Consider the following 22,445-nt stretch of genomic DNA (forward strand, 5'->3'; position numbering starts at 1 on the left):
TTTTACTGAAGCTCAGAGTTAAAGAGGAGGAGAGTTTTACTGAAGCTCAGAGTTAAAGAGGAGGAGAGTTTTACTGAAGCTCAGAGTTAAAGAGGAGGAGAGTTTTACTGAAGCTCCGAGTTAAAGAGGAGGAGAGTTTTACTGAAGCTCCGAGTTAAAGAGGAGGAGAGTTTTACTGAAGCTCAGAGTTAAAGAGACGGAGAGTTTTACTGAAGCTCAGAGTTAAAGAGGAGGAGAGTTTTACTGAAGCTCAGAGTTAAAGAGACGGAGAGTTTGACTGAAGCTCAGAGTTAAAGAGGAGGAGAGTTTTACTGAAGCTCAGAGTTAAAGAGGAGGAGAGTTTTACTGAAGCTCAGAGTTAAAGAGGAGGAGAGTTTTACTGAAGCTCAGAGTTAAAGAGGAGGAGAGTTTTACTGAAGATCAGAGTTAAAGAGGAGGAGAGTTTTACTGAAGCTCAGAGTTAAAGAGGAGGAGAGTTTTACTGAAGCTCAGAGTTAAAGAGGAGAAGAGTTTTACTGAAGCTCAGAGTTAAAGAGACGGAGAGTTTTACTGAAGCTCAGAGTTAAAGAGGAGGAGAGTTTTACTGAAGCTCAGAGTTAAAGAGGAGGAGAGTTTTACTGAAGCTCAGAGTTAAAGAGGAGGAGAGTTTTACTGAAGCTCAGAGTTAAAGAGGAGGAGAGTTTTACTGAAGCTCAGAGTTAAAGAGGAGGAGAGTTTTACTGAAGCTCAGAGTTAAAGAGGAGGAGAGTTTTACTGAAGCTCAGAGTTAAAGAGGAGGAGAGTTTTACTGAAGCTCAGAGTTAAAGAGGAGGAGAGTTTTACTGAAGCTCAGAATTAAAGAGGAGGAGAGTTTTACTGAAGCTCAGAGTTAAAGAGGAGGAGAGTTTTACTGAAGCTCAGACTTAAAGAGGAGGAGAGTTTTACTGAAGCTCAGAGTTAAAGAGGAGGAGAGTTTTACTGAAGCTCAGAGTTAAAGAGACGGAGAGTTTTACTGAAGCTCAGAGTTAAAGAGGAGGAGAGTTTTACTGAAGCTCAGAGTTAAAGAGGAGGAGAGTTTTACTGAAGCTCAGAGTTAAAGACACGGAGAGTTTTACTGAAGCTCAGAGTTAAAGAGGAGGAGAGTTTTACTGAAGCTCAGAGTTAAAGAGGAGGAGAGTTTTACTGAAGCTCAGAGTTAAAGAGACGGAGAGTTTTACTGAAGCTCAGAGTTAAAGAGACGGAGAGTTTGACTGAAGCTCAGAGTTAAAGAGGAGGAGAGTTTTACTGAAGCTCAGAGTTAAAGAGGAGGAGAGTTTTACTGAAGCTCAGAGTTAAAGAGACGGAGAGTTTTACTGAAGCTCAGAGTTAAAGAGGAAGAGAGTTTTACTGAAGCTCAGAGTTAAAGAGGAGGAGAGTTTTACTGAAGCTCAGAGTTACAGAGGAGGAGAGTTTTACTGAAGCTCAGAGATAAGAGGAGGAGAGTTTTACTGAAGCTCAGAGTTAAAGAGGAGGAGAGTTTTACTGAAGCTCAGAGTTAAAGAGGAGGAGAGTTTTACTGAAGCTCAGAGTTAAAGAGGAGGAGAGTTTTACTGAAGCTCAGAGTTAAAGAGGAGGAGAGTTTTACTGAAGCTCAGAGTTAAAGAGGAGGAGAGTTTTACTGAAGCTCAGAGATAAGAGGAGGAGGGTTTTACTGAAGCTCAGAGTTAAAGAGGAGGAGAGTTTTACTGAAGCTCAGAGTTAAAGAGGAGGAGAGTTTTACTGAAGCTCAGAGTTAAAGAGGAGGAGAGTTTTACTGAAGCTCAGAGTTAAAGAGACGGAGAGTTTTACTGAAGCTCAGAGTTAAAGAGGAGGAGAGTTTTACTGAAGCTCAGAGTTAAAGAGACGGAGAGTTTTACTGAAGCTCAGAGTTAAAGAGGAGGAGAGTTTTACTGAAGCTCAGAGTTAAAGAGGAGGAGAGTTTTACTGAAGCTCAGAGTTAAAGAGGAGGAGAGTTTTACTGAAGCTCAGAGTTAAAGAGGAGGAGAGTTTGACCGAAGCTCAGAGTTAAAGAGGAGGAGAGTTTTACTGAAGATCAGAGTTAAAGAGGAGGAGAGTTTTACTGAAGCTCAGAGTTAAAGAGGAGGAGAGTTTTACTGAAGCTCAGATTTAAAGAGGCGGAGAGTTTTACTGAAGCTCAGAGTTAAAGAGGAGGAGAGTTTTACTGAAGCTCAGAGTTAAAGAGGAGGAGAGTTTTACTGAAGCTCAGAGTTAAAGAGGAGGAGAGTTTTACTGAAGCTCCGAGTTAAAGAGGAGGAGAGTTTTACTGAAGCTCAGAGTTAAAGAGATGTAGAGTTTTACTGAAGCTCAGAGTTAAAGAGGTGTTGAGAAGGTAAGAATCTGGAGATCTAATATCATAAAAAGACTGATATAAGGTTTTGAACTGACAGTGAAAATGTCTTTTTCTGCTGTGAATCTCGGTGGACAGTGGACGTGAGTTCCCGCATTACTGGTGGTGGCTCCACGCTCGCTGTGCTGTTCAGTCACACATGCCAGTGCTGTTACATACCTGTTCTGAAAACTCGGTGAGGAAAGAAAATCCGCTCAGATCTGCAGAAACTTGCACAGACGTCGTGAATCAGTAAAGAGTTTGACTCGGTTCAGCCTCATAAAACACCTCTGCAGCAAGAAGAACATACTTAAACACACACAGCATTGTATGAACACAAGCTGGAGACATGGGTATTAACCAGCTCCACTTACTCAGGTACAAGCTTTTAAAGAGGAGTTCCCTTTAAAGGGAGTTATCCAGAGTGGTTTTGGTGTGAAATGGTTCAGATGTCTTTACAATGGTGGTGATAGGAACCAGGCATCACCATGACTACAACACAGATATATATATATATATATATATATATATATATATATATATATATATATATATATATAGAGAGAGAGATTTTATTTACCCTCCAGAACCACCAGAGAACCTACACAAATTTTCTGAGTTTATATGGAATGTTGAAGATGGAATAGTGGAAAATCTGGAATAATAATAATAATAATTATAATAATAATTTTCTTTGGGGACTATTTTGCCGCAAGTGCATGTCTCCCTCCACCATGAATGGAGTTGAAGTTCTCTAAACTCTCATAAACCAGCGTCTCAGTCATCAGGCAGTGAATTCAGATCCAGTTCATGTAGGAACTTTCTGTGAGGAGCTTTTAGAGGGACGTCTGGTTCCTAGCACCACCACTGTGAACAGTTCTGACTCGGTCAGTTTATCTAGAAGAGATCGTTTCACACCAAACAGCTCTGAACCGCTCTGTTTACATCTGAACTGTTTGATTATGTAATACTTTTCAAAACTTGGTTCCCTGTTAAGTAACTTTGATGGACTTTTTTAAGTATTTGCAAATGCAAAATAGTAATAACCTCAGTTTATTAGAGGTAATAATAATAAGCACATCTGTTTTAAATTCACATTGATTATTATTTCAGTATTTGCCACTAATTCTACACAGTTGTACTTTTAGATGGTTTACAATATTTCCAAATGCATCCTGACTTTAAACATGTTCAGATATTAAAGGTTATTTGTACATTCTTTAAAAAGATGATATCATTACCATGCATTATCATTAAGCTGATGTGTTAGCATTAGTAAAGCTAATGAGCTCATACTTCCTGGGTGCTGCTGCTCTGTACTTACATAAGGTTTTCTTAAAATTACGACAAAGAGAGGCTTACACAGCCCTGTAAACATTAACCAGACAGACAACACTTTCGCACAAAGAAGTTCACAGTTTAATTAGGTTTCTGTGGATTTTAAACTGTTCTTTTAAAACAAATGAAAAATTCTTTAAAAATGAATTCAAGAAAGTGTTGTTTATTAATTATTCATGGTGTGACGGTCATTGTTAAGCCCTTTGTTATTACCAATTATTTGCTTATGGTCAAACACTAATACGGATTCTCTCTCCTCTCTTGTCGTCTTTCTCCACACCTTCCCTCAGGTGCCCCTTGAGGTGTGGCTCATGTTTTTTAGCTCCTCTCCGGTGTCTGCATGTTTTCCCACATGCTCAGTATTTAACAGCCTGCGGCTTCATTCTTCAGGTCTCGGCTTTGTTAGGAAGACAGTCTGTGTGTGTGGGTGTGTTAAAGCTTGTCTGGAAAAGTTCTTCAGTTTAAAATATTGTATAAGGTGTATATACGTTTGGTATAAAATTGTTATATTTTTAATGCTACCTTGTTAACATTAATAATGCTAACATGTTAACTTATTTAGGTAATTATGCTAACTCATTAACATTATCAATGCTAATGTTAGCTTTATTAAGACTAATATATTTAGTATACTAATATTAAGACTAATATATTTAACTTTAGTGTAAACACAATGACTTAAAGAATGTTAATTTACAAATGTATTAATGCTAACTTATTAGCTTTTGTAATGGTAACATTTATTAACATTATTCATGCTAAGGTGTTAACTTTATTATTGCTAACTTATTTAATTAATTATGCTAACTTACTAAATTTACTAATGTAAATGCAGAGAGTTAAATAATGTTCATTTAAAAATGTATTTATGCTACCTTAATAATGTCAATAATACTAGTCAATACTATTATGGCTATATATATAGACGGAGCTTAAGCAAAGCCACCAACATGTCGGAAGTGTATTCCGTGCTTCAGACAGACAGTAGTAGAAATGCTCACTGCAGAATCTGTAACTCCACTATTTTGAAGAAACAACCAGCAAATATTTCAATAAATTAAATTTTAATAATCATTTAAACATAAATTCATGCAAAGAGTACAGTGACTCTAGCTCTGAAACCATTTGAGCGTGAAGTTCTCCAACCAACTTTAAGCTTAGTATGTTCAATTTGAATGGAATGTTTATAAATATGGATTTATAGGCTCTGATTGATTAACTAGTTTAGAATGATATTGATATTCAGTATCAGCTGATACTTGAGGATCAGGTATTGGTGCTGGAAGGGAGAAAGTGCATCTTTACAAATTAATATATTTAATGCTAACGTAAAGATTGTCCAATATTGTGATACTGTGAAATATCATGATATTGAATTTGATTAGTCCATCATCATATCATCATCAGACACATGAATAAACACATATAGCAACATTTATGCACTGAAATATGAAGACTCTAATGCAGTGAAGGTCCTCATACAGGGAAGGTCCTCATAAAGTGAAGGTCCTCATACAATGAAGGTTCTCATAAAGCGAAAGTTCTCATATAGTGAAGATCCTCATAAAGCGAAGGTCCTCATACAGTGAAGGTTCTCATAAAGTTAATGTCCTCATACAGTGAAGGTCCTCATACAGTGAAGGTTCTCATACAGTAAAGGTCCTCATACAGTGAAGGTCCACATAAAGTGACAGTCCTCATACAGTGAAGGTCCTCATAAAGTGAAGGTCCTCATACAGTGAAGGTCCTCATACAGTGAAGGTCCTCATAAAGTGAAGGTCCTCATTCAGTGATGGTCCTCATAAAGCGAAGGTTCTCATACAGTGAAGGTCCTCATACAATGTAGGTCCTCATAAAGTGAAGGTCCTCATAAAGTGAAGGTCCTCATACAGTGAAGGTCCTCATAAAGTGAAGGTCCTCATTCAGTGATGGTCCTCATAAAGCGAAGGTTCTCATACAGTGAAGGTCCTCATACAATGTAGGTCCTCATAAAGTGAAGGTCCTCATAAAGTGAAGGTCCTCATACAGTGAAGGTTCTTATAAAGTGAAGGTCCTCATACAGTGAAGGTCCTCAAAAAGCAAAGGTCCTCATACAGGGAAGGTCCTCATAAAGTGAAGGTCCTCATACAGTGAAGGTCCTCATACAGTGAAGGTCTTCATAAAGCAAAGGTACTCATACAGTGAAGGTTCTCATACAGTGAAGGTTCTTATAAAGTGAAGGTCCTCAAAAAGCAAAGGTACTCATACAGTGAAGGTTCTCATACATTGACGGTCCTCATACAGTGAAGGTCCTCATAAACTAGGTCTGTATTCACACACTTGTCCTTATATGCCATTTTACACACATACAGACAGACAGACACACAGACACACACACATCAGCTTGATTTATCTGATAGCTCAGATTCACAACACAGTGCAAAATCTCTCTCCATCCCCCCCCCCTCTCTCTCTCATTCTCTTCTCCCCCCCTCTCTCCCTCATTTTCTCATTCTCTTCTCTCTCTCTCTTTCCCTGCAGTGCAATGTGAAATTCCAGTGCTTTTAGTCGAGAGCACCTGTGGGGTTTATGGGAAAATACTGTTGGGGGGTGGGGGGTTGTAGACCAAAACAAGCTGAATAAAGGAGTTTTGAAGAGTATTAATTATAATTTGTTGACTCAAATAATTTGAATCTGAATGGCCACTCAAGACTGGCAGGTGCAGTTAGCACCATGCTAGTTGGTGACTACATTAGCCTTGAAGCTCCAGCGCTAAAACTAAACAGAGAAACTTTCCGTTTTCTATGTCTGGTGTTGGGGGAATTCATTTTTCTGAAGTATCGCTTTAAGTGTTTTCTCTGTCCCGCTGGATCTCTGAGCTGATCGGCTGCATGTGTGGAGGATTTGTGAGGAATTTGTGGGGCATCACTGGGCCGCTTTCACTGAACTCTGACAGATCTGTAATATATGGGGGCTGAAATGGACTCTGCCCTGCTTTGATGTCTTTACAGAGAGAGGCAGACAGAGAAAGAGAGAGAGAGGGGAGGGGGAGAGACAGAGAGAGAGCGTGAAGTTTTTGGACAGGTGGTAATGTTTGAGCGTTATGGTTTCAGGCTGATTTGAAACTTGAACTGAATCGTCAGCACCTAAATCTACTCTCAGCTGTGAGAGTTTTGAGTGAGTCTCTGTTTCCCTTTATTTTCCATTCTTTTCAGGATCCTCAAAGAGTCTTAGAAGCGGTTGAGCATTTTCTGAAGTAAACAAACACATTTAGGTCATTCAGCAGAAATGTCCACTATTCTGTCTCTCCACAGGAGTCACTGGTGTTACTGGTGTTATCATCCACATAATAAAAGAAACACCAGAGACATTTTTAATGAACAATGCATTTTACTAAACAGCTGCTACAGAACATCAAACCACATGCTGTTAATCACAGAACATCCACTAAAATTGAATTTGAAATGGAATTTAATCCATTTCTATTGAATTAAAAATAGAAAAGATCTATTTTTTCACAATTGCCTCAGAATAAAGTCGGTCACATCGGTGACATCAGCTAAAAGCTTCATATGAAATCATGAGCTGAATGAGAAAATCTCTGAGAACTGAAAGACACAGTGGACCCACCATGAGCTTTTCTTCGTACATCCTCAGAAAACAGGTCAAAGGAAGTCAAGTGACATCATCGGTGTGACTTGTCAGAATAAGAGACTTTCTGTTACACAAGTGACACAACTTTCATTATATCCATCCATTTTCCAAGCCGCTTCTCCGTCAGGGTCACGCTGGAGCCTATCCCAGCAGTTATCGGGCGGAAGGCAGGATACACAATGCACAGGTTGCCAGTCCATCGCAGGGCAGACACTCACAACCAGGGGCAATTTAGCATGTCCAATTGGCCTGACTGCATGACTTTGGGTGGAAACCGGAGAACACGGAGGAAACCCACGCAGACACGGAGAGAACATGCAAACTTCACACAGAGAGGACCCCGATTACCCAGCCGGGGAATCGAACCCAGGCCCTCCTCGCTGTGAGGTGACAGCGCTACCCACCACGCCACCGTGCCACCGTGTGCCACCACGCGCCACAATATGTCATTTAATTCGTGTATTCCGTAGTCATGTATAGATTATTGCAGTTAAAATAGCAGAAAAATGTGTTGTTTTTTTGTTTTTACCTCAAAATATGGCCTCAGCCTTCATAACTGTGGAGACGAGCTCTTCTGTTGTGACTGAAATTCTATATGATTAATTTAAAAATCAATATTGATAAACTGACGACTCAAGAAGGTTTAATTGATAAAATAACTTTTTCAGGTGTAATAAGGTGGTGTCAAGGTCTGGACTCTAGGGTGGTCAGTCCACCGTTCAGCTTCTTTGTTTGGTGTGTCCGTCTCCTTTTCTCAGTGAGGTTCTTCCTGATCAGCTACACGTCCTTTCAGACCCACAGCGCTGAGTGGTCTTCTCACAGTGGAAGGATGGACAGAAACACCTGTGGAAGTTATTCAGATCTGAAGCAGCTTGATCTTCTCCTCTCTCTCAGATCAAAGCTTTCAGTGCTGTTTATCTGATGAGGGCAGTTTCGGTGTCGACCAGCTCTTCCAGGTGGCTGTTAGGGGTCTTGTCTGGCGTTTCAAGCTTTCTGGACTCCAATTCTGGAAACTTTAGTTTTGAGATATAGACTTAGACTTTATGTAAAAACTGGCTCTTGTATATCTTAAAAAGCGAAGTTATTAATTGCATCAATCCATTTTAAAATATATTTAAAGAGCATTAGCATTAAAAATGCTAAGCATTAAATCAACTGAAGTAAATCAAGTCAAATAAAAGGGAATGAGTTATTTTTCCAACTGCAGTCACTTAAAGTAAGATTATCACATATGACTCAAATGTTTATAATAATATTTCTGATGATTTTATGCATTCAAAAGAGATTTTTAGCAGATTTTTAAATTTCTGTAGTTTGTTGCCAGTATCAGCTGCAGAGGCTGGCACAGCATACCAGATTTGATTGGCTCCCGGCCTTCTCTGTTTGTGTATGGGGTGTGTCTTTCCTCTTGTTTTATTGTGCTGTCTTTCTTCCTTGGCTGTCTTCCACTAGGTGTATGCCTTTGTTTTCTATTTTGTTATATTGGTGTGGTTCTAGACTGTCTGGGCACTAAAGTGACATAATGTGTGTGTGTGTGTGTCTCATATGCCATGGAAATATGCAAATAGATATACTTTTATTACCTATGCTCTCATACTTTAACTTATGTACATTTTTATTTCTGCCCAATTTTTGACTATTTCTATTTTTATATTTATTTCTGCCTAAGTTAGAAAAGTTTATGTGCAATTATATGTTGGTACTATAAGACTGCAATTTCCCTTCATGATCAATAGCATTCTATCTATCTATCTATCTATCTATCTATCTATCTATCTATCTATCTATCTATCTATCTGTCTGTCTGTCTGTCTGTCTGTCTGTCTATCAAACTATCTATGTATTTATCTGTCTATCTATCTATCTGTCTATCTATCTATATATATCTATATCTGTCTATCTGTCTGTCTGCCTGTCTAAAAATGGGGATTTTAATGAGGCAAATGTGAATAACAGTGCATCATCATCCCCACCCATTTTCTGACCAATCAAAGAAAGTAAAATGTGTAATTATTGCACTTTAGCCATTACAGTGTAAAAGCAACTGAGCCAAACAGTCACAAAAGCCCAAACTCAGGTGTGGAAACAGAATGTGTGCTGTTTGTGTTGCAGGTCTGAGATGGGAGGATGGCTGTTGAGTGTATCTGCTGTATTACTCTCTCTGATTCTGATTGGCTGTGATGCTGACGGTGGTAAGAATCTCTGTTTTCTCTGTAATCTCCATTTTAATCATAGACCCTGCAGTATTTATTCTCACTTACCTTCATTACTCAGTTCTGTCGTAGCTGCAGTTTTGAGGTTGAACAAGCTTTACAGAACGCTGATAAAAATCCATTAAACTGTAGAACAGACTCGGTTTATATCACAACACCTACATTTAGAGTCGGTTATTCATTCAGCCTGAGAAACTGTAGAACAGACTCAGTTTATATCACAACACCTACATTTAGAGTCGGTTATTCATTCAGCCTGAGAAACTGTAGAACGGACTCGGTTTATATCACAATACCTACATTTAGAGCCGGTTATTCATTCAGTCTAACGAGAAACTGTAGAACAGACTCGGTTTATATCACAATACCTACATTTAGAGTCGGTTATTCATTCAGCCTGAGAAACTGTAGAACGGACTCGGTTTATATCACAATACCTACATTTAGAGTCAGTTATTCATTCAGTCTAATGAGAAACTGTAGAACAGACTCTGTTTATATCACAATACCTACATTTAGAGTCGGTTATTCATTCAGTCTAATGAGAAACTGTAGAACAGATTCGGTTTATATCACAATACCTACATTTAGAGTCGGTTATTCATTCAGCCTAATGAGAAACTGTAGAACAGACTCGGTTTATATCACAATACCTACATTTAGAGCCGGTTATTCATTCAGTCTAATGAGAAACTGTAGAACAGACTCGGTTTATATCACAATACCTACATTTAGAGCCGGTTATTCATTCAGCCTAATGAGAAACTGTAGAACAGACTAGGTTTATATCACAATACCTACATTTAGAGCCGGTTATTCATTCAGCCTAATGAGAAACTGTAGAACAGACTCAGTTTATATCACAATACCTACATTTAGAGTCAGTTATTCATTCAGCCTAATGAGAAACTGTAGAACAGACTCGGTTTATATCACAATACTTACATTATAGCCGGTTATTAATTCAGCCTAATGAGAAACTGTAGAACGGACTCGGTTTATATCACAATACCTACATTTAGAGCCGGTTATTCATTCAGCCTAATGAGAAACTGTAGAACGGACTCGGTTTATATCACAATACCTACATTTAGAGTCGGTTATTCATTCAGCCTAATGAGAAACTGTAGAACGGACTCGGTTTATATCACAATACCTACATTTAGAGTCGGTTATTCATTCAGTCTAATGAGAAACTGTAGAACAGACTCAGTTTATATCACAATACCTACATTTAGAGTCGGTTATTCATTCAGTCTAATGAGAAACTGTAGAACAGACTTGGTTTATATCACAATACCTACATTTAGAGTCGGTTATTCATTCAGTCTAATGAGAAACTGTAGAACAGACTTGGTTTATATCACAATACCTACATTTAGAGTCGGTTATTCATTCAGCCTAATGAGAAACTGTAGAACAGACTCGGTTTAAATCACAATACCTACATTTAGGGTCGGTTATTCATTCAGCCTAATGAGAAACTGTAGAACAGACTCGGTTTAAATCACAATACCTACATTTAGAGTCGGTTATTCATTCAGTCTAATGAGAAACTGAAGAACGGACTCGGTTTATATCACAATACCTACATTTAGAGTCGGTTATTCATTCAGTCTAATGAGAAACTGTAGAACAGACTCGGTTTATATCACAATACCTACATTTAGAGTCGGTTATTCATTCAGTCTAATGAGAAACTGTAGAACAGACTCGGGTTATATCACAATACCTACATTTAGAGTCGGTTATTCATTCAGTCTAATGAGAAACTGTAGAACAGACTCGGTTTATATCACAATAGCTACATTTAGAGTCGGTTATTCATTCAGCCTAATGAGAAACTGTAGAACGGACTCGGTTTATATCACAATACCTACATTTAGAGCCGGTTATTCATTCAGCCTAATGAGAAACTGTAGAACAGACTCGGTTTATATCACAATACCTACATTTAGAGTCGGTTATTCATTCAGTCTAATGAGAAACTGTAGAACAGACTCGGTTTATATCACAATACCTACATTTAGAGCCGGTTATTCATTCAGCCTAATGAGAAACTGTAGAACAGACTCGTTTATATCACAATACCTACATTTAGAGCCGGTTATTCATTCAGTCTAATGAGAAACTGTAGAACAGACTCGGTTTATATCACAATACCTACATTTAGAGTCGGTTATTCATTCAGCCTAATGAGAAACTGTAGAACAGACTCGGTTTATATCACAATACCTACATTTAGAGCCGGTTATTCATTCAGCCTAATGAGAAACTGTAGAACAGACTCGGTTTATATGACAATACCTACATTTAGAGTCGGTTATTCATTCAGCCTAATGAGAAACTGTAGAACAGACTCGGTTTATATCACAATACCTACATTTAGAGTCGGTTATTCATTCAGCCTAATGAGAAACTGTAGAACAGACTCGGTTTAAATCACAATACCTACATTTAGAGTCGGTTATTCATTCAGTCTAATGAGAAACTGTAGAACGGCCTCGGTTTATATCACAATACCTACATTTAGAGTCGGTTATTCATTCAGTCTAATGAGAAACTGTAGAACAGACTCGGTTTATATCACAATACCTACATTTAGAGTCGGTTATTCATTCAGTCTAATGAGAAACTGTAGAACAGACTCTGTTTATATCACAATACCTACATTTAGAGTCGGTTATTCATTCAGTCTAATGAGAAACTGTAGAACAGACTCGGTTTATATCACAATACCTACATTTAGAGTCGGTTATTCATTCAGTCTAATGAGAAACTGTAGAACAGACTCGGTTTATATCACAATAGCTACATTTAGAGTCGGTTATTCATTCAGCCTAATGAGAAACTGTAGAACGGACTCGGTTTATATCACAATAGCTACATTTAGAGTCGGTTATTCATTCAGCCTAATGAGAAACTGTAGAACGGACTCGGTTTATATCACAATACCTACATTTAGAGCCGGTTATTCATTCAGTCTAATGAGAAACTGTAGAACAGACTCGGTTTATATCACAATACCTACATTTAGAGCCGGTTATTCATTCAGTCTAATGAGAAACTGTAGAACAGACTCGGTTTATATCACAATACCTACATTTAGAGCCGGTTATTCATTCAGCCTAATGAGAAACTGTAGAACAGACTCGGTTTATATCACAATACCTACATTTAGAGCCGGTTATTCATTCAGCCTAATGAGAAACTCTAGAACGGACTCGGTTTATATCACAATACCTACATTTAGAGCCGGTTATTCATTCAGTCTAATGAGAAACTGTAGAACGGACTCGGTTTATATCACAATACCTACATTTAGAGTCGGTTATTCATTCAGCCTAATGAGAAACTGTAGAACAGACTCGGTTTATATCACAATACCTACATTTAGAGCCGGTTATTCATTCAGCCTAATGAGAAACTGTAGAACAGACTCGGTTTATATCACAATACCTACATTTAGAGTCGGTTATTCATTCAGCCTAATGAGAAACTGTAGAACAGACTCGGTTTATATCACAATACCTACATTTAGAGCCGGTTATTCATTCAGCCTAATGAGAAACTGTAGAACAGACTCGGTTTATATCACAATACCTACATTTAGAGTCGGTTATTCATTCAGCCTAATGAGAAACTGTAGAACAGACTCGGTTTAAATCACAATACCTACATTTAGAGTCGGTTATTCATTCAGTCTAATGAAAAACTGTAGAACAGACTCTGTTTATATCACAATACCTACATTTAGAGTCGGTTATTCATTCAGTCTAATGAGAAACTGTAGAACAGACTCGGTTTATATCACAATACCTACATTTAGAGTCGGTTATTCATTCAGTCTAATGAGAAACTGTAGAACAGACTCGGTTTATATCACAATAGCTACATTTAGAGTCGGTTATTCATTCAGCCTAATGAGAAACTGTAGAACGGACTCGGTTTATATCACAATACCTACATTTAGAGCCGGTTATTCATTCAGCCTAATGAGAAACTGTAGAACAGACTCGGTTTATATCACAATACCTACATTTAGAGTCGGTTATTCATTCAGTCTAATGAGAAACTGTAGAACAGACTCGGTTTATATCACAATACCTGCATTTAGAGCCGGTTATTCATTCAGCCTAATGAGAAACTGTAGAACAGACTCGGTTTATATCACAATACCTACATTTAGAGCCGGTTATTCATTCAGTCTAATGAGAAACTGTAGAACGGACTCGGTTTATATCACAATACCTACATTTAGAGTCGGTTATTCATTCAGCCTAATGAGAAACTGTAGAACAGACTCGGTTTATATCACAATACCTACATTTAGAGCCGGTTATTCATTCAGCCTAATGAGAAACTGTAGAACAGACTCGGTTTATATCACAATACCTACATTTAGAGTCGGTTATTCATTCAGCCTAATGAGAAACTGTAGAACAGACTCGGTTTATATCACAATACCTACATTTAGAGCCGGTTATTCATTCAGCCTAATGAGAAACTGTAGAACAGACTCGGTTTATATCACAATACCTACATTTAGAGCCGGTTATTCATTCAGTCTAATGAGAAACTGTAGAACGGACTCGGTTTATATCACAATACCTACATTTAGAGTCGGTTATTCATTCAGCCTAATGAGAAACTGTAGAACAGACTCGGTTTATATCACAATAGCTACATTTAGAGTCGGTTATTCATTCAGCCTAATGAGAAACTGTAGAACAGACTCGGTTTATATCACAATACCTACATTTAGAGCCGGTTATTCATTCAGCCTAATGAGAAACTGTAGAACAGACTCGGTTTATATCACAATACCTACATTTAGAGTCGGTTATTCATTCAGCCTAATGAGAAACTGTAGAACAGACTCGGTTTATATCACAATACCTACATTTGGAGTCGGTTATTCATTCAGCCTAATGAGAAACTGTAGAACAGACTCGGTTTAAATCACAATACCTACATTTAGAGCCGGTTATTCATTCAGTCTAATGACAAACTGTAGAACGGCCTCGGTTTATATCACAATACCTACATTTAGAGTCGGTTATTCATTCAGTCTAATGAGAAACTGTAGAACAGACTCTGTTTATATCACAATACCTACATTTAGAGTCGGTTATTCATTCAGTCTAATGAGAAACTGTAGAACAGACTCGGTTTATATCACAATACCTACATTTAGAGTCGGTTATTCATTCAGTCTAATGAGAAACTGTAGAACAGACTCGGTTTATATCACAATAGCTACATTTAGAGTCGGTTATTCATTCAGCCTAATGAGAAACTGTAGAACGGACTCGGTTTATATCACAATACCTACATTTAGAGCCGGTTATTCATTCTGCCTAATGAGAAACTGTAGAACAGACTCGGTTTATATCACAATACCTACATTTAGAGTCGGTTATTCATTCAGTCTAATGAGAAACTGTAGAACAGACTCGGTTTATATCACAATACCTTCATTTAGAGCCGGTTATTCATTCAGCCTAATGAGAAACTGTAGAACAGACTCGGTTTATATCACAATACCTACATTTAGAGCCGGTTATTCATTCAGTCTAATGAGAAACTGTAGAACGGACTCGGTTTATATCACAATACCTACATTTAGAGTCGGTTATTCATTCAGCCTAATGAGAAACTGTAGAACAGACTCGGTTTATATCACAATACCTACATTTAGAGCCGGTTATTCATTCAGCCTAATGAGAAACTGTAGAACAGACTCGGTTTATATCACAATACCTACATTTAGAGTCGGTTATTCATTCAGCCTAATGAGAAACTGTAGAACAGACTCGGTTTATATCACAATACCTACATTTAGAGCCGGTTATTCATTCAGCCTAATGAGAAACTGTAGAACAGACTCGGTTTATATCACAATACCTACATTTAGAGTCGGTTATTCATTCAGCCTAATGAGAAACTGTAGAACAGACTCGGTTTATATCACAATACCTACATTTAGAGCCGGTTATTCATTCAGCCTAATGAGAAACTGTAGAACAGACTCGGTGTATATCACAATACCTACATTTAGAGCCGGTTATTCATTCAGTCTAATGAGAAACTGTAGAACGGACTCGGTTTATATCACAATACCTACATTTAGAGTCGGTTATTCATTCAGCCTAATGAGAAACTGTAGAACAGACTCGGTTTATATCACAATAGCTACATTTAGAGTCGGTTATTCATTCAGCCTAATGAGAAACTGTAGAACAGACTCGGTTTATATCACAATACCTACATTTAGAGCCGGTTATTCATTCAGCCTAATGAGAAACTGTAGAACAGACTCGGTTTATATCACAATACCTACATTTAGAGTCGGTTATTCATTCAGCCTAATGAGAAACTGTAGAACAGACTCGGTTTATATCACAATACCTACATTTGGAGTCGGTTATTCATTCAGCCTAATGAGAAACGTAGAACAGACTCGGTTTAAATCACAATACCTACATTTAGAGCCGGTTATTCATTCAGTCTAATGACAAACTGTAGAACGGCCTCGGTTTATATCACAATACCTACATTTAGAGTCGGTTATTCATTCAGTCTAATGAGAAACTGTAGAACAGACTCGGTTTATATCACAATACCTACATTTAGAGCCGGTTATTCATTCAGCCTAATGAGAAACTGTAGAACAGACTCGGTTTATATCACAATACCTACATTTAGAGTCGGTTATTCATTCAGTCTAATGAGAAACTGTAGAACAGACTCAGTTTATATCACAATAGCTACATTTAGAGTCAGTTATTCATTCAGCCTAATGAGAAACTGTAGAACAGACTCGGTTTATATCACAATACCTACATTTAGAATCGGTTATTCATTCAGCCTAATGAGAAACTGTAGAACAGGCTCGGTTTATATCACAATACCTACATTTAGAGCCAGTTATTCATTCAGCCTAATGAGAAACTGTAGAACAGACTAGATAGTTTTGTAGTCATAAAATCGATCTATGTTAGTGTAGCGTAAAGATTGTAGTTGTCCTTTCTTTGTGCCTATAAAATGCTGTGTAGGGATCCAGAATACACTGTGTTATAGTTTCTTGTCTACCCTCACGACGATAGTGATGAAAGAACACTTTTGTGGGTGGGGCATGAATAGGACTTGACTAGTCTCACTTTGTTCCCAGAAAACCACTGTTTGGCGAGTAGAGCAACTAGCTGCTCTGCCTGCCTACAGGCCGGACCAGGATGTGCCTACTGTCCAGATGAGGTGAGCATACCTGGGGTACATACATCACCTGGACAGGTCTCCTATCTATATTTAAGTTACTACACCCACTGGCCACTTATTAGAAACTCCCACCTTGTGCTTCCACTCACTGGCCATTTTATTAGAAACACCTACCTTGTTCTTCCACTCACTGGCCACTTTATTAGAAACACCCACCTTGTGCTTCCGCTCACTGTCCACTTTATTAGAAACACCTACCTTGTGCTTCCACTCACTGGCCACTTTATTAGAAACACCCACCTTGTGCTTCCGCTCACTGTCCACTTTATTAGAAACACCCACCTTGTGCTTCCACTCACTGGCCATTTTATTAGAAACACCTACCTTGTTCTTCCACTAACTGGCCACTTTATTAGAAACACCTGCCTTGTGCTTCCAGTCACTGGCCACTTTATTAGTAACACATAACTTGTGCTTCTACTAACTGTAAGGTGACTGAAGGCTAAAGGCACTTTAACTGCAGTGTTACTGAGTGAGGTTTGTTGTTAAACCAGGTGTTTCCGTATGATCGCTGTGACCTGCTGAGAAACCTAGAGTCCCACGACTGCCAGCAGGTGGTCTATGTGAAGAGCAAAGTGTCCATGCAACAGGTGAGCTGCTGCTGTTCTAATATCTGTCCTACTTTATGCCTAGAAGTCCTGAGGTATTATTGATGCTTTGAAGTGCTATTCAAAGGGGAATTCTACCAGTTTTCCAAATTCAGTCTTTCAGATATAAACAGAGGGGTTTGGTGTGAACTGGTTCAGATGTCTTTACAGTGGTGGTGATAGGAACCAGGCATCGCCATGACTACAACACAGATATAGACATTTTATTTACCATCCAGAACCACCAAAGAACCTACACGAGTCTTCTGAGTTTATATGGAATGTTGATGATGGAAAATAGTGGAAAATCTGGAATAATGAGTTTTCTTTGGGGACTATTTTGCCGCACAGCGCCCTGCATGTCTCCCTCCACCATGAATGGAGTTGAATTTCTCTAAACTATCATAAAACAGCATCTCAGTCATCAGGCAGTGAATTCAGAACCAGTTCATATAGGAACTTTCTGTGAGGAGCTTTTAGAGGGACGTCTGGTTCCTATCACCACCACTGTGAAGAGTTCTGACTCTGTAAGTTCCTCTAGAACAGAATGTTTCACACCAAACCGCTCAGAATGACTCTGTTTACATCTTGCTCTAACAATGTATCATACATTTATGTAGATGTAATTCCATAATTACAGAGATGCAGTGAATTACACTTACATTTTGTTTACATGTCAAAACTTTCAGTTAAATTCAAATCATATTAAATTTGTGAACACAGTTGTGGTTTGGATTGAAAGATTAGAATCTGCACTTTCCAAACAGTTTCTCCAGTTATTTCAGCGAATTATGAATCAGAAATTATTCATATAAAATTAAAGCATGATTTTTTTTATCACAGGTTACCCTAACAGTTAAAACAGAACATATAGACTAATGTTTTATACTCACAGCACTGATTTTAATCCTCTCTCTATCTTTTTCTCTCTCAGAATCTAAAGATCGACACTAGCCGGAATTCTGCTCAGGTCGCTCCTCAGAGGATGATGATGACCCTGTTGCCGGGAGAGGAGAAGCAGGTTGTGATGGAGGTGTTTGAGCCGGGCCGCGGACCGCTCGACCTCTACATCCTCATGGACTTCTCAAACTCCATGTCTGATGATCTGGACAACCTTAAGAGGATGGGGGACGAGCTGGGTAAATAAAGGCAACAGCAACACTGCTGTTTTAACTACAGCAGCACCCTAGCAACCACCTGAAACGCTATGGAAACCACCTCATAACAACTTAGCAAGTATCCTTGATATCATACAATCTGCTTACCGATACCAATAAGATGTAGCAACTGTCTAGAAATTCCCTAGCAACTACCTGGGACGCCATACATTAAAATTACCGTGCTGCCTTAAAACTTCGACTTAACTGAACTTCAGCGTAGAACAAAGATTCTTGTTTTGTTAACTTCCCATTAGAGGTTCACTTAAATCAGATATTTAAGGCAGCTTAGTAACTTAGTAACTTATGTTAGGTACATCTTTTTAGACAGTGTATACTGTAAAAATGGCTTGTGAGATTAACATAAAATATTAATTGCAAAAAATGGTCACTTGCCAAGTAAAATGATCTTGTCAATATATCTAATATTTCCCATTTTGAGATGGTTGTGCATTTTCTCACTATTCATTTCTTACAATGAGCACAATCACCTGCCAACGTAGAGAGAGTTTTACTTAATAAAATTACTTTAAACAAGTACAAAGTGTCTAGAAAAAAGTGAAATAATCTGAATTTAATCTTACAATGATCTCAACAGGAGAAATGTTAGATTTATTGACTATATTTAAGATTATTTTACTTGACAAGACATCATTTTTTGCAGTGTTCATGTGGTAACAAGTAAAAGAACTAGTTTTAGTCAGTATAAATAAATACTTTCAATGAACGATTTCTTCAATTGGTGTAATTTTCGAGTTGAATTAAACTAGGTTATTTGCATGTTATCACATTAAATATTTTTTTCAGACAAACTGTTTTTACAGTGTAGCAACTGCCTAGCAGTACCTTAGTAGTCACCTGTAACACCATAACAACCACTTACCAACACACTAGCAAACACCTGCACTGTAAAAACATTCAGCTTTTAAACCTAAAAAAGTATGTAACCAGGTTAACTTGAGTTAAGTTGAGTTTACTGAATTTACACTAAACGTTTACAAACGTAAAACTCATTATTCTTTTGTTATTGTCATATTAAGTTTTTTGCAATGTAGCAACACTGTAAAAACCACAACCTGGAAAACCACAAAATATCATAGTAACCACCTGGAACACTCTACTGTAGGAATACAGCCCAGGAACTGCTTAAGCTGTGCAATCGCATTCAGTACTGCATCACTGTTTTCGCAGCCCAGCTGGTCGGGACGCTCTCAGACGACTACACAATCGGATTTGGTAAATTCGTCGACAAAGTGATCGAACCACAGACGGACATGAGGCCGTCAAAGTGAGTCTCTATGATTTATTTTAAAAGGTTAAATGGGGGATCCAGGACCACTAAATAACCTCTGGGACCCCCTTAATGTCTCGAAATCAGAGGGTCACTGAAAATGATGACGTTATTCTGTCCATTAGTGAAGCTTGTTGTTTATCTGCTTCCCCCACAATCAGCTTCTGTCTCTGGTGGTCTTAACTAACTAGAGCTGCAGCTCTGCTCTGCCTCAGGGTGGCACTGTAGCAGACTGGTTCACCCAGTTGGTCCTTCATAGTCTAGAAACCGCAACTCTGCCCAGATTCCTCTGAAGAACTTTCCAATGAGCTGCAGCAGATCTGAAAACCTGAAAACTCACCCAGTTTCCCAAGAGTTTGGAGTGAATAGTGACTGTTCCTCATTTCTCATGCTGAAGATCTCAGTTACTGTGAGGAAGAGCACAGAACTATACCATATAAGAGCATAGGAGCATAAGATATAGGTAAAGATCAGATCAGAGCGCCTCCTGTTGCTTGCATTCATATCAAGGATATGAAAATTACAGGTTGTACAATATAACGTGATGTGTTGTCTCCATGTTCAGTTACATGTGACATATCCATGATCAGTATTACTGACACTGAGTTAGGAGGGTTTATGAATGTTTCTACAAAATGGATCACAAACACTGTGAGTTTGATGTGTTGGAACAGATAACAGAGGCATTTTCCTCTTTTGCCCTGCCAGACTGGCTCAGCCGTGGCCCAACAGCGAGCCTCCGTTCTCCTTCCAGCACGTCATCACCCTCACCAGCAACATCAACACCTTCAGACAGATCCTGCAGAAAGAGAAGATATCTGGCAACCTGGATGCTCCAGAGGGCGGCTTTGATGCCATTTTACAGGCAGCTGTGTGCCAAGTAAGGGTCATGCTAAAAATGTGGGAAAAAACCATTCCCTGGCCACTTTATCAGAAACCCCCCTTTTTGTTTCTCCTCTCATTGTTGCCAACTTACTGACTTTGTCCCTTTATTTTTTTTTCCAAATCTGTATTCTGCATTTTTGTGGTCTCTTGGTCAAAATCACTGTGTAGATAATAATCTGGAATATTTACAAATCAGAAAAAAGGTAGAAAAAACTCTCAATTCACACAATTCGCGACTTTTCAGACCCATTTAGTGACCTTTTTTCAAAAATGCTTCTATGACAAATCTGGTGACTTTTTGGCCAAAACTGAGCTACTTTCCATAAAAGACAGGGGGCAATAGAGGTCTGCACGCCCACCACAAAATTTTGGGTGCAGGACTAAATTTCAGTGTCGGGCGGGACAAAGCACGCATGAAATCCTGCAAATGAATGAATAGCCTAAATAAAGTAGAACGATCACTAAATCATATATAAACGATGTAAAATGATACTATGAAACAGTTAAAACAAATGCAGCTTTTCTAAAGAGCTGTGAAGCAGCTGATCACATGAACAACATGCTGATTATTGTAGCTCACAGAGAAGGACCCTTCAGTCTGACGGCCACAGCTACCCAGCAAAACACCAACAATAGCTGCTCTGTGGCCAAAAGTTTCAGTTTCAGTTGGGAGCAGGACAAATGATTCTGATTTTCGGTAGGAACGGGTGGGAGCAGAATGAAATCCTGCAGGAGTGGGTGGGAGTAGGACCTAAAAAACAGTCCTGTGCTGGCCTCTAGTGGGCCTCAGTGAGATGCACACTACTCTCTGCCTCTACTTTGTTTAGTGAATAAGCCTGGGTATCAACACAAACACAGAACCTGTAGAGAGGAAAATTACCTCTCTGTAATGTCTTCCGGGATTCTGAAACACTACGGGGCGCTTAGCTATAAATGCTTAAACATGTTTTATGTAAAATAATACATTAATTTCCTGAACACAGTACAGCATAAAACATTTTAACACTGCTGGTATATTTTAAGAGCCTTAAAACTCTTATAGGAGTTATAGGAGTTTCTAGGAGTAAATAACAACAACAACGGCAACACCCTAACAACCACCTGAAAGACCATAGAACTCATCTAAGAATATCTCAGCAGCCGTCGTGGAAGTTGGGGAACCGGCCCTGTGACCAGAAGGTCGCTGGTTCGATCCCCACTGCTGACAGTATGTGACTGAGGTGTCCTTGAGCAAGACACCTAACACCTCACTAGTGTGTATGTGGTGTTTCACTGCATGGATGGGTTAAATGCGGAGGTGAAATGTCCCTGTTGTGGGACTAATAAGGGTCATTTAATCTTAATCTTGGATGCCAAACAAACCACAGCCCAGCAAGCACAACAAAAAAAAATGTACCATAGAGACAGTAAAGCAATTCCCTAGCAACCACCTGGAATACCATACACTAAAAAAAGCTGTAATAGTAATAAAGCAGCCACATGACATTTCCTACATAGTCTGTGCTGGTGTTTCTAACAGGGACAGTGTCAGATACAGTGTCAGAACCCATAAAATCAGGTCTGTTAGAGATACTGAACACCTGCACACGCTCTGAGACACTCTGTTAGCACCACGTTCATTTTCTAGGGCTAATAAGCTGCATTACTTATTAGCCTCAAAATTTAAAATGCCAAAAATGACGAATCTATCTGCTGACTATGTTTGTAGTGAAGCAGGAG

The 22,445-nt window shown here is 38.6% G+C and overlaps 1 protein-coding gene across 4 annotated transcripts in view; it reads left to right on the top strand.

Annotated features, from left to right (window-relative positions):
- The window catches only part of itgb4 (integrin, beta 4), a 91,289-nt gene that overhangs the window by 27,345 nt on the left and 41,499 nt on the right, over window positions 1–22,445 (top strand). For all 4 annotated transcript variants that reach the window (XM_037535807.1, XM_037535809.1, XM_037535810.1 and 1 more), the window contains exons 2-7: window positions 9,428–9,507; window positions 16,703–16,785; window positions 17,301–17,396; window positions 18,328–18,532; window positions 19,742–19,838; window positions 20,550–20,721. In XM_037535807.1, the coding sequence (XP_037391704.1) occupies window positions 9,435–9,507; window positions 16,703–16,785; window positions 17,301–17,396; window positions 18,328–18,532; window positions 19,742–19,838; window positions 20,550–20,721 (726 nt within the window). In that variant the 5' untranslated portion in view covers window positions 9,428–9,434. The remainder of the gene's footprint in view (window positions 1–9,427; window positions 9,508–16,702; window positions 16,786–17,300; window positions 17,397–18,327; window positions 18,533–19,741; window positions 19,839–20,549; window positions 20,722–22,445) is intronic.

This window comes from Pygocentrus nattereri, chromosome 28, assembly GCF_015220715.1.
Source record: "Pygocentrus nattereri isolate fPygNat1 chromosome 28, fPygNat1.pri, whole genome shotgun sequence".
Taxonomy (NCBI): domain Eukaryota; kingdom Metazoa; phylum Chordata; class Actinopteri; order Characiformes; family Serrasalmidae; genus Pygocentrus; species Pygocentrus nattereri.